General features: G+C 55.8%; 1 protein-coding gene across 5 annotated transcripts in view; it reads left to right on the top strand.

The window, feature by feature from the left end:
* The window catches only part of CROCC (ciliary rootlet coiled-coil, rootletin), a 79,584-nt gene that overhangs the window by 60,947 nt on the left and 7,395 nt on the right, over positions 1–11,242 (top strand). For all 5 annotated transcript variants that reach the window (XM_027842758.1, XM_027842759.1, XM_027842760.1 and 2 more), the window contains 9 exons: positions 467–610; positions 1,245–1,483; positions 2,506–2,665; positions 3,948–4,115; positions 5,161–5,536; positions 7,646–7,833; positions 8,083–8,203; positions 8,391–8,554; positions 10,868–11,083. In XM_027842758.1, the coding sequence (XP_027698559.1) occupies positions 467–610; positions 1,245–1,483; positions 2,506–2,665; positions 3,948–4,115; positions 5,161–5,536; positions 7,646–7,833; positions 8,083–8,203; positions 8,391–8,554; positions 10,868–11,083 (1,776 nt within the window). The remainder of the gene's footprint in view (positions 1–466; positions 611–1,244; positions 1,484–2,505; positions 2,666–3,947; positions 4,116–5,160; positions 5,537–7,645; positions 7,834–8,082; positions 8,204–8,390; positions 8,555–10,867; positions 11,084–11,242) is intronic.

The following is an 11,242-nucleotide window of genomic DNA, read 5'->3' as shown; positions in this document are numbered from 1 at the left end:
GTGTGTGTCTCTGTGTGTGTCTCTGTGTGAGTGTGTTTGAGTGTGTGTGTGTGTGTATGAGTGGGCATACACAGCCTCCAAGGCACTACACACACACACATACACACACAGAGACACACACACACACACTCATACACACACACACACACTCAAACACACTCACACAGAGACACACACAGAGACACACACACACTCATGCACACACAGAGACACACACACACACCCACTCATACACACACAGAGACACACACACACAGACACACACACACACACTCACTCGTACACACAGACAGGCAGACAGACACACACACACACACCCCCTTAGACTGTGACCAGGGGAGAGAAGTGGGCCAGGGAAGACCTTGTAGAGAAGATGAGTAGGGATGTGGGCACCACTGTCCAGTTTGGGTGTGGATGGAGGAGGCGGGCTGACCTCACCTGTCTTCACGTACCCGTGTCCCTTCAGAGCACCGTGAATGCCTTGACCGCAGAGCTGCGGGACCTCCGGGCCAAGTTTGAGGAGGCCATCAACAACCATGAGCGCGAGGTGAAGGCGCTGCAGGAGCAGGCCCGGGATCTGGGCCGACAGCGTGAATCCTGCCTGCGAGAGGTGAGAGACCCCGAGGGGGGTAGGAGATGAGGCACATGGGGTGGCAGGCAGGGCTTGGGACAGGGGTGTGTGCATGGAGTGTGTGTGTGTGGGGGGGGTGAGGGTGAAATTCCCTGTCCCTCTTACTAACCCCATCGTTCCTGTCCATGATCCTCCAGTCGTCTCTCAGCTTGCCATTGCCTTACCCCCATCCCCCTCAACGAGCCCCCATCCCCCTCACTGAATCCTCTTCTCTGTCACTAAACCCCCATCCCCCTCACCAAGCCCCCATCTCCCTCACCGAGCCCCTATCCCCCCATTCCCCTCACTGAGCCCCCATCTCCATCACTGAGCCCCCATCCCCCTCACTGAATCCTTTTTTCTGTCACTAAGCCCCCGTCTCCCTCACCGAGCCCCCATCCCCCTCACTGAGACCCCAACCCCCACACCGAGCCCCCGTCTCCCTCACCGAGCCCCCGTCTCCCTAACCGAGCCCCCATCCCCCTCACCGAGCCTCCGTCCCCCTCACCGAGCCCCCATTCCCTCACTGCCTCCTTGACAAACAATGGGGAAAGGGCTCCCCCTGACAGCCCCACCTGGAGGCCCCTCACCCTGAGCTTCTCTCCCTCTCTGCTCTTGTCCTGGCCTTCTCCAGGCTGATGAGTTAAGGACTCAGCTCCGATTGTTGGAGGATTCCCGGGACGGGCTCCGGAGGGAGCTGCTGGAGGCCCAGCGGAAGGGCCGAGAGGGACAGGAAGGGCGGGAGGCACAGCGCCAAGAGACCCTAGAGCTGCGCCGTAGCCTGGGGGACAGCACCAAAGAGCGAGAGGCCCTGAGGCGCTCCAACGAGGAGCTGAGAGCCGCTGTCAAGAAGGCGGAGAGTGAACGCATCAGGTATGGTGGGGCCTGGCGGGTAGTGGTCAGGTGCCCACTCCTGAGCCCTTCTGTAGGCCCCATCTGCTCCCTAAGCCCTCGTTCCCCTCACGCACACCTGAGCCCTCATCCCCCCAAACTGTGCCGCCATTCACTCTCTGAGCCCTCGTCCCCCCTCATTGTGCCCCCATCTGCCCCTGAGCCCCTGCTCCCCTCACACACCCCTGAGCCCTCGTCCCCCCTCATTGTGCCCCCTTCTGTTCCCTGAGCCCTCGTCTTCCCCCTGCTGGGTTCCCATTCACTCCGTGAGTCCTCATCCTCCCTCACTGTACCCCCATTTACCCCCTGAGCCCTCATCCCCCCTTACTGCACCCCCAAGTCCTCATCCTCCCCCTACTGTGTTCCCATTCACTCCCTGAGCCCTCGTCCCCCCTCACTGTACCCTCATTCACCCCCCAAGCCCCCATCCCCCCTCATTGAGCCTCCATTCACCCCCTAAGTCCTCATCCTCCCCTCACTGTACCCTCATTCTCCTCCTGGAGCCTCCCACTCCCCACTGGGTCCTCCTCATGTTCGCTTAGCTCCCATCGCTCCCTAGAAGCTCTAATTTCAGTCCTTCCCTTCACAGAATCACCGCCCTTTACCACCCCTTGCCCACCACTTTTCCCAAGCCTCCAGAGCTTAGCACAGTGCCTGGCACATAGTACATTGGAGGTGTTTAATCAAAGTTTATTAACTGACTCTAACCCTTCCCTGAGTCCCATCCCCCCACTAAGCTTCCTCTCACCCTCCCTGAGCCCTCTTCCCCTTCTGAATCCCCATCCTGACTGAGCCCTTCCAAGGCCCTGAGCCCCAGTTCTGCTGACTGACCCCCCCTTTTCTGAGCTTTCATCCCTGGCCCTATTTTCTGCCCCCCAAGGTCCTAGGACAGTGCTGGGGGGTAAATTGTGACCCTAGCCTCCAGGCCTTGTAGGAGCTGGCCTGGGAGAGGCTGCAGCCCAGGGCCCCTAACCTTCTGCCCCCTCCACCCCCATGCCCACCAGCTTGAAGCTCGCCAATGAGGATAAGGAACAGAAACTGGCACTTCTGGAAGAGGCTCGGGCGACCTCAGGCAGGGAGGCAGGAGAGCTGCGGGCAGGGCTGCAGGAGGTCGAGCGGTCCAGGCTCGAGGCCCGGCGGGAGCTGCAGGAGCTCAGGCGCCAGGTATGGAGCCTTGTGAGGCAGGGACTCTGGGCCTTGCCGCCAGCTTGGTGGGTAACCGGGGGCAAAATTCCCTTCCTTCTCTGGGCCTCAGTTTCATCATTTGTAAAATATGGGTTATTGATCTCCATTGTCCCTTGTAGCCTCCAGTCTGGTGAGAGAAATCTGTCTCTGCCTGCCTTCAGGGAGCCTCCAGTCTGATGGGGGAAGCAGGCCACGTACCTACTCTACAACGGCCACTACTAACATATACCATTGCTGTAGCTTAGTAAAGTTTTTATGTTCACGTCACTCTTCCATTTGAGATTCCCAGCAACACTGGGAGGTCAGTGCTGTTATTCTGCCCATTCTATAGATGATGAAACTGAGGCTTAGAGCAGTTCAAGGACGCCAATAGACCTACATGTGGTAAGCAGGGCAGTTGGTTGTTGGCAAACTGAGTCCCTAAGACCATATGGTGTAGTGGGAAAAACAGGTGGTAGAGGCAGAAGAGCTGAGTGCGAGTCCGGATTGTACCACCCACTTGTTGTGTGGCCTTAAACAGCTGAACTTTCTGGGCCGCTCCTTTCCCATCTGTGATGTGGACAGAATAATCATTATACCTGTTGTTTATAGAATACATTAAGGTATGCTAAATGCTTTACCGTTATTATCTCATCCGATCCTCACAACAACTCTGGGAGGTGATAGGTACAGTTATTCTGCTCATTTTACAGATGGGGAAACTGAGGCTAAGGGAGGTTAAGTAGCAATAATACTAATAGCTAACATTTATATAGCACCTACTGTGTGCTAGATGCTTTACAATTATTTTCTCATTTGATCATCACAACAACTCTGGGAGGTAGTAGGTGCTATTATTATCCTTATTTTACAGATGGGGAAACTGAGGCAAACTGAGATTTTTTTTTTTTTTTTTAAGTGACTTTCCTAGGGTCACACAGCCAGTAAGTGTCTAAGGGCAGATTTGAACTCAGGTTTTCCTCATTCCAGGCCCAGTGTCCTATCTTTTGCACCCCTGGAATAAGATTTGAATGACCATCATTGCTATGAGACCTCAAACAAGATACTGGCCGTAGATTGCTTTGTAAACACCAGAGCAGCCCCGTCGGCTGTCTGAGGGACCTGGGTCAGAGGGGAATAATCAAAGTTAATCAGGGAAGCCTTCCTGGATTAGGAGGCTCATAGGCCAGAGTCCCCACAAGCAGATGGCACTGGACGGAGCAGGCGGGGAGCAAGCCCCCAGCTCTCCCTTCCAGCCTGAGCGCCCCTCTGTTGGCCCCAGATGAAGATGCTGGACAGTGATAACGCCAAGAAGACCCAGGAGCTGGTGGAGCTGCAGGGTCGAGTAGCCCTGAGCCAGCAGCTGGAGAAGGAGGCTCGCAGGGAGGCCTTCGGCCTCAAGCAGAAGGTTCTGAAGGGAGAGGTCGCCCTGGACGGGACCAAACAAGAGGTAGGTGGCCCCCCGGCAGAATGGGCAGGGTGGGGGAGTCACCCGCCTCAGGTCAGGGACAGTGACTCCACCCTTCGTGGGCCTCTGTCTCCACCACTAACTAAGGGCCTGGGAAGCCAGGCCTGTGTGTCCCCTCCCTTCTGCCAGCACCTTGGGATGGAGCGTTCATAGGGCGGGGAAGGTCTCCCCCAGCCAAACATCTGTCCCCAGATGTGCGCCCGAAGATGTTCTCGAGCCCTCACTGCCTCCGTTAATACTTAGCCACTGATCCCATAGGTCTGTGGTTGCAGAGAGAGACTTGGGTCCTGGGAATGGGGCTGAGGATGCCGCAGCATGGGCACTGACCGCCTCCTCCCTTCCCTCCCACCGTTGGTTAGAATCAGAGGCCGTAGAGCCGGGGTGGGGAACCTGCGGCCTCGAGGCCACAGGTGGCCTTCTAGGTCCTCAAGTGACTGAATCCAAACTTCACAGAACAAATCCCCTTAATAAGAGGATTTGTTCTGTGAAGTCTGGGCTCAGTCAGAAGGCCAAACCGAAGGACCTAGAAGGCCACGTGACTCCTTGAGGCAGCAGGGTTCCCCTACCCCTGATCTAGACTTTAGGGACTTTAAAGCATAGGTTATTCAAATTGGGAGGGCTCTTAGAACAGAGAACGTCAGAGCTGGGAGGGCTCTTAGAACATAGACTGTCGGAGGTGGGAGGGCCATTAGAACAAAGAATGTCAGAGCTGGGAGGGCTTTTAGAACGCAGACTGTCAGAGCTGGGAAGGCCCTTAGAAGGAACACAGAGGATCGGGGCTGGGAGGGCTCTTAGAACAGAGAACGTCAGAGCCGGGAGGGCTTTCAGAACACAGACTGGCAGAGGTGGGAGGGCCATCAGAACACAGAATGTCAGAGCTGGGAAGGCCCTTAGAAGGAACACAGAGCATCGGGGCTGGGAGGGCTCTTAGAACAGAGAACGTCAGAGCTGCAGGGTGCAGGGGAAGGACTGCCCTCTGACATACTCACCTCCTCCCTCCCCTCCACCCCTCCACCTCCACTCCTAGCTTCTTACAGTTCAGAGGAGACTTTTGGAGGTGGAGCAGGGATTCCAGGCCCGGGAGCGAGGCCTCCTGGGCTCCCTGGAGGAGTCTCGGGGCTCGGAGAAGAAGCTTCTGGACAACGCTCGGAATCTGGAGCTGAAGCTAGAGAGGACGCAGGCCGAAGCTGGGGAGCTGGGACTCCGGCTGAGCGCCGCAGAGGGCCGGATCCAAGGCCTCGAGATGGAGCTGGCCCGAGTGGAAGGGCAGCGGCGAGAGGCTGAATTCCAGCTGAGCAGCCTGCGCTCAGCCCTGCGCCGCACGCTGGGCATAGGAAGGGTCCCTAGTCCTGCCTTCCGGGCCTACGCCAACTCCCCTAAGAGGATCCCCTCCCCAGCGAGAGGTGACAGACAGGGGCCTCAGGCCTTGCTTGGAAATCCCTGAACCAAGCCAGTCAAAGGGGCATTGGACCACAGAGCCAGGGCCAGAAGGGGCATTAGAACACAGAGTGTCAGAACTGGGAGGGCCTTAGAACCTAGAATATCAGATCTTGGAGGGCTCTTAGATCCCAGAATGTTAGAGCTGGGAGGGGCCTTCAGAACACAGAATGTTAGAACTGGGAGGGTCCTCAGAACCTAGAACGTCAGTGCTAGGAGGGGCCTTAGAACACAGAATACCAGATCTGGAAAGAAGAGCACTTAGATATTATTGTTTCACTACTCTCATTTTTTAAATGAGGAAATTGAGGTCTAGGGAGTGAGTTGACCAAGGTGACACAAGTAATAATGGGGGTTCTAGAGCTGGGTCTAGAACCCTGATTTCCTGACTCCCAGCCCAGAGCCTTGCTCACTACACAATCTGCCTCCGTATGTGAACTTCCTGCCTGAATAGATAGGTGGCCAATAGAGGGTGTGTGGAGTACATGTCCAGAGAATGGGGTAGTCCAAGTGTGCCCATGTCAGAGTCAGAGGGCTGGGCACATGCAGTCCAGGACTCAGGACTCTTTCTGGCTCTCAGGGAGACTAGCCTGTGCCCTCTCTTGCAATACTGCTGTGCACCACAAGGTGTCGCCATCTCCCTTCCTTCTCAGTCATCCTTTCTCCTAAAGAACCTTTATTAAGCATCCGCTGTGTGGATGTGGGGTGTGAGGTGCCAGTCCTGGAGGAGATACATCATTTAGTAAGACATCCCCTCCCTGCAGAGAGCTTGCAATCTAAAAGGTAGATAACACATGCACAGATTACTACAAACCAATACATTATCATTAATATACAGATTATTAATTACACAGATTATAATACACACCATATTATTAATACACAGAATACAAAATAATACAGATTTATTAGAGAATAGCTCACATTTGTATAGTACTGGGAAGTCTAAAAAGCACTTTATACATGTTAACATGTTATCTCCTTTGCTCCCCACAACACCCCTGGGAGACAGGGTCTGTTATTAGACCCATTTTGCAGATGACAAACTGAGGCTGAGACTGCTTTCTTTAACTTTCTGACCTAGAGTTAGATAGCTTAGTGAGTATCTGAGGCAGATTTGAGCCCAGGTCTTCCTGACTCCAGGGCCAATATACTGCTTCACAAGCTGCCCTGTGAGAAACTCAAGACAGTGTTCTGGGGGGTCTAAGAGGAAAGAGTGTTAATAGCACAGATCTGTGTGGTGCGTTAAGGTTTGCAGAACACTGTCTGTCTCACCGGAGCCTCACAACCACCCCACGAGGTGGATTCTGCAGGTGTCAAAATCACAACCCGTTTTACTGATGGAGAATTTCTCCTGCTCACACGGCGAGTATCAGAAGTAGGATCTCAACTCAGGTCTTCCATCCAGCACTTGGGGTCCTCTGTTACCTCTCAGTTTTCACTGCCCAGGTGAGATCAGAGAGGCTTCCTGGAAGAGGTGGCATGGTAGGAGTTTCAGAACAAGACTTGGGAAAAGGGCGGACGTTCCAGGCGTGAGAAACAGTAGTGAGCAAAGGTGTGGGGTGGGGGTGGTCAGTGGGACAAGCCTTGTTTGCTGGAGTCAGGAGGGTGTGGAGGGGAGTAGTGTGAGATGAACGTGGAGAGGTAAGGTGGCGTCACATTGGAGAAGGCCTTGAATGCCAGGAACACTACTTGGCATTGGGGAGTCAGGCAGGATTTTTGAACAGAGGTATAGACTGGTCCATGATCAGGTCTGGCTACTAGAGAAGTGATTCTGGAGTGTAAAGGGTGGGTTAGAAGGCAGAGAGAATGAAGGCAGACTTGCCCAGGGTCATACAGCTAGGAAGTGTTTGAGGCTGAATTTGAACTCAGGTCCTCCTGACCCTGGGCCTGCTGCTCTATCCACTGCACCAAATAACTGCCCCTATAGTAACCTTCAAAGGTGAGGGCTGACCCTCGGCCAGCGTCTTCCTACTGTGTTGTGTCCCCCCCAAGGTTTGGTGGCCGAGGTGACCCAGACGACAACGGTGAATTGAAGGGAATAGTAGCTCAGATCTCCTTATGTCTTCCCCCAGGGAGTGGGGAGTCGCCTCCAGAGGGGTCCAGTTGCTCCAGCTCCCCCGAACGCACCCGTCACTCCTGCGCCACCTCCCCGGAGCCCATGTCCTCCCCGCCACCTCCCACCATGGACCTGGATGCTGAGACGGTGCGGGCGGCCCTGAGGCAATTCCTGAAGGAGCTCCAGGATGCCCAGCGGGAACGGGTACAGGCCCCGGGGTGGGTGGGGAGACCTAGAAGGCCCGGACCCCATGCCCAACCTCGACCGCACGGCGTGAGCGTCTTAGAAGAGGCCTTCTCCTCGGGACCGCTCCCTACTCCTGTTTCCCAGTTTGGGTCCCCTCCCTACCTCCATCAGCCCTCTAGATCCCCGTACCCAGACTGGGAAGTCTCTGGTTGGGAGGTAGCCTTCACGGTCCTCAAGAGGCCAAGCCTCCTCTCTGCCCTGATGTAGGATGAGTTACGGGTTCGAGTGAGCACCCTGAACCGACAGCTCGCCGACTCAGAAAGGGCTCGAGACACAGCCAACACCCACGTGGAGCAGCTGCAGAAGCTGGTGGTTGAGTGCGAAGAAGGTCAGTGAGGAGTTGGGGGCAGCCCGGGCCCCAGGAGAGGCCCCCCTCTTGCATTCAGCCCTGCACTGGAAGGGCTGGGGGTGCTGAGGCAGGGGACAGGGGCTGCAGGGCTCCGGGAACCGGAGAATCTGAGGAAGGAAGTCCAGGAGAGAGGGGCCTCAGCTGGGTCTGGGGTCTCATTCCACAGGGCGACGTGGGGCAGACGGGCGGCTGAGCGGGGCCCAGGCAGCCCTCGTGCTTCGCGAGGAGAGCGTCCGGCGCAGCGAGCGGGAGCGCCGGGCTGCTCTGGACCAGGTGGCCACCCTGGAGAGGAGCCTGCAGGCAGCCGAGAGTGAGCGGCGGGCCAGCCAGGTGGGTGTTGGGCTGTTTGCGTCTGGGCGGGTTCTGCCAGGGGTCAGTCAGTCAGTGATCCTTTATCAATCATTGACTTCCTACGTGTCAAATAGCAGGTGCTGGGGATAGGAGGACAAAAATAAGATCGGCTCTGTCCTCGAGGAACAGCTGAGTGGTACAGAGGTTAGAGCGCTGTGCCTGGAGTCAGGCGTGAGTTCAAATCCAGCCTTAGCTAATTCCTAGCTGTGTGACTCTGGGCAAGTCACTTCACCTATGTCTGGCTTAGTTTCCTTAAGTATAAAATGGGGATAATGACAGCCCCTGCCCCCTAAGGCTGTTGTGAGAATCAAATGAGATAAAACCTGCCCCCATAAAGTGTGTGTGTGTGTGTGTGTGTGTGTGTGTGTGTGTGTGTGTGTGTACTGTGTAGGAGGTGGGGGAGGCTTTTCAAATAGTTGAGGTTGTCATGGAGAAGGATTAGCTTTGTTCCACTTGACCCCAGAGGGCAGAACTAGGAGGAACTTGTGGGCATCTAGGTTTGAAGTCAGGAGAAACTTTCTCACCGTGTCCAGGAAGCAGAATGGGGTGGGGGTGGGGATGGGGGGGGACGGCGGTGGGGGAGTGGGGGCAGGGAGGTCCCCAGCTGGAGCCCAGAAGCAGAGGCCCCATGGCCACTTGTTGGAAGGGGCTTCTGGTTTACGTCTGGGTTGGCCTCAGGGGCCTCCCAGGTCCCTTCCAAGTCTGAGGCTCTGGCTCTGGGTATTTATTTGGCTCTCCGTAGTCTGACGAGGGATGCCACAGACATTATCTCATGTAATCTCGGGATTTGTCTGTGTAACATGAGCACACAGTGCGGGTGCTTGTGTCTGGTGTCCTGCATCATCTCTGTCTGTGTGTCTCTGTCTTTCTGAGTGTCTTTACAAGGTGGTTTTTCTGTAGTGGGTCTCTCTGTGTCCATAGATATTCACTGTAATCATGGGGGAGTCTAGGGGGGAGGCGATGTCTCAGAGTTCAGTTGGAGAGAAAGACCGGGCAGGTTGGGTTGGGAGAGGGAGGGAGGGAGAGAGGTGGGTAGAAGGACATTCACTCCCCCCTCATCTTCCCTTCCTCTCTGCCCTTGCCTTTCCCCCCAGCTTCTTCCTTTAGGGCTCCCCTGTCTCCCCTCTTTCCCCCCACCCTCCCCTGGCCCTGGGCCTGGCCTGACTGGGCAGAGCTGAAGGCTGCGGCTGGCTGTTGTGTCTGTGTCTCTGGCCCTGGCTCTGGTCCCAGGTGTGGGGGCTGAGGAGGGGTAAGGCCAGGAAAAAAGCTGAGAGCAGGCCAGGCCAGGGGTGGCCTCTGGGCCCAGACCCAGACCCAGACCCAGCAGGGAGAGGGACTCCAGAGGCTTCGGGTAGGGGGGATGTCTGAGAGGAGCCTGCCTGGCTCCCCAGGAGAGCTGGAGTTACTCAACACTCCCTTCCTCCAGCACCTCCACTATCCACCCCCCACCCCCACCCCCAGCTCCAACTTTCCTGTCTCAGCCTGGCTGCCTGAAGCCAAGGGAGGCAGCTGGCCTCCCCACCCCATCCTCCTACCCCTCATTCTTGGAAACTGACAGCCCCCAAGCCCCTGGTCTGACGACTCGCCATGATTTCTGGAGCTGCCACGTTCATTGTAGAATTACAGGATGTCAGAGCTGGAAGGGACCTTAAAACATAGAATGACAAGCTGGGAGGGGCCTTAGAACCCAGAGTGTCAGAGCTGGGAGGAATCTTAGAATACAGGCTGTCAGAGCTAAGAGGGCGGCTAGAGCAGGCTACAGCACGGAGCGTCAGAGCTGGGAGGAGCCTTAGAACACAGAATGACAAACTGGGAGGGACTGTAGAACACAGAATGTCAGAATTGGGAGGGATCTCTGAGATCGTTTAGTCTCATTTCCTTCATTTCATAAATGGGAGAACTGAAGCCCACAGAGAGGAAGTGACTCACCTAAATTACTCTTGGAGTTATCCCTTTTCTGAAGGAGTGATCAGGAGGGGGAACCTGGTATGGTGAAAAGAATAAAACTTCATTGAGTGCCTACTATGTATTAGGCACTGTGCTAAGTGCTTTCCAAATATTATTTCATTTGATCCTGAAAACAATGCTGTGCTGTTATCCCCATTTTACAGATGATGAAACTGAGGCAAACAGGTGAAGTGACTTGCATGGGGTCACATCCTGGATTTGAATTCGGGTCTTCTTGACCCCAGGCCCAGCATTCTGTCCACTGCACCTTTAGCTGCCAACTGGTCCCAGAAGGGGGAGGCCCGATCAGGCTTGGGGGAGGCTGATCGGATCACACTCTTGCAGGAGAAGATCAGTAAGATGAAGGCTAATGAGGCCAAGCTGGAGAGCGACAAGCGGAGACTAAAGGAGATCCTGGATGCCTCGGAGAGCCGGGCCACCAAGCTGGAGCTGCTTCGGCACTCCCTGGAGGGCGAGCTGCAGCGGAGCCGGCTAGGGATGGGGGACCGGGAATCCCAGGCCCAGGCTCTCCGGGATCGGGCAGAGAACTTGGAGAGACAGGTGAGACTCTCCTAGGCCTTTCCTGTCCTCATTTACCCTCTGCCTGCCCCTCCAAGCCTCGTTCCCTCCCTTCTGGTACTCCTCTTCCTTAGAACCTAGGATGTCAGAGCTGGGAGGGGCCTTAGAACACAGGACATCAGAGCTGGGAGGGGCCTTAGA

Source organism: Vombatus ursinus, unplaced genomic scaffold (assembly GCF_900497805.2).
Source record: "Vombatus ursinus unplaced genomic scaffold, bare-nosed wombat genome assembly UNPS02014884.1, whole genome shotgun sequence".
In the NCBI taxonomy this organism is placed as follows: Eukaryota; Metazoa; Chordata; class Mammalia; order Diprotodontia; family Vombatidae; genus Vombatus; species Vombatus ursinus.
This window is presented reverse-complemented; position numbering and strand designations above follow the sequence as displayed.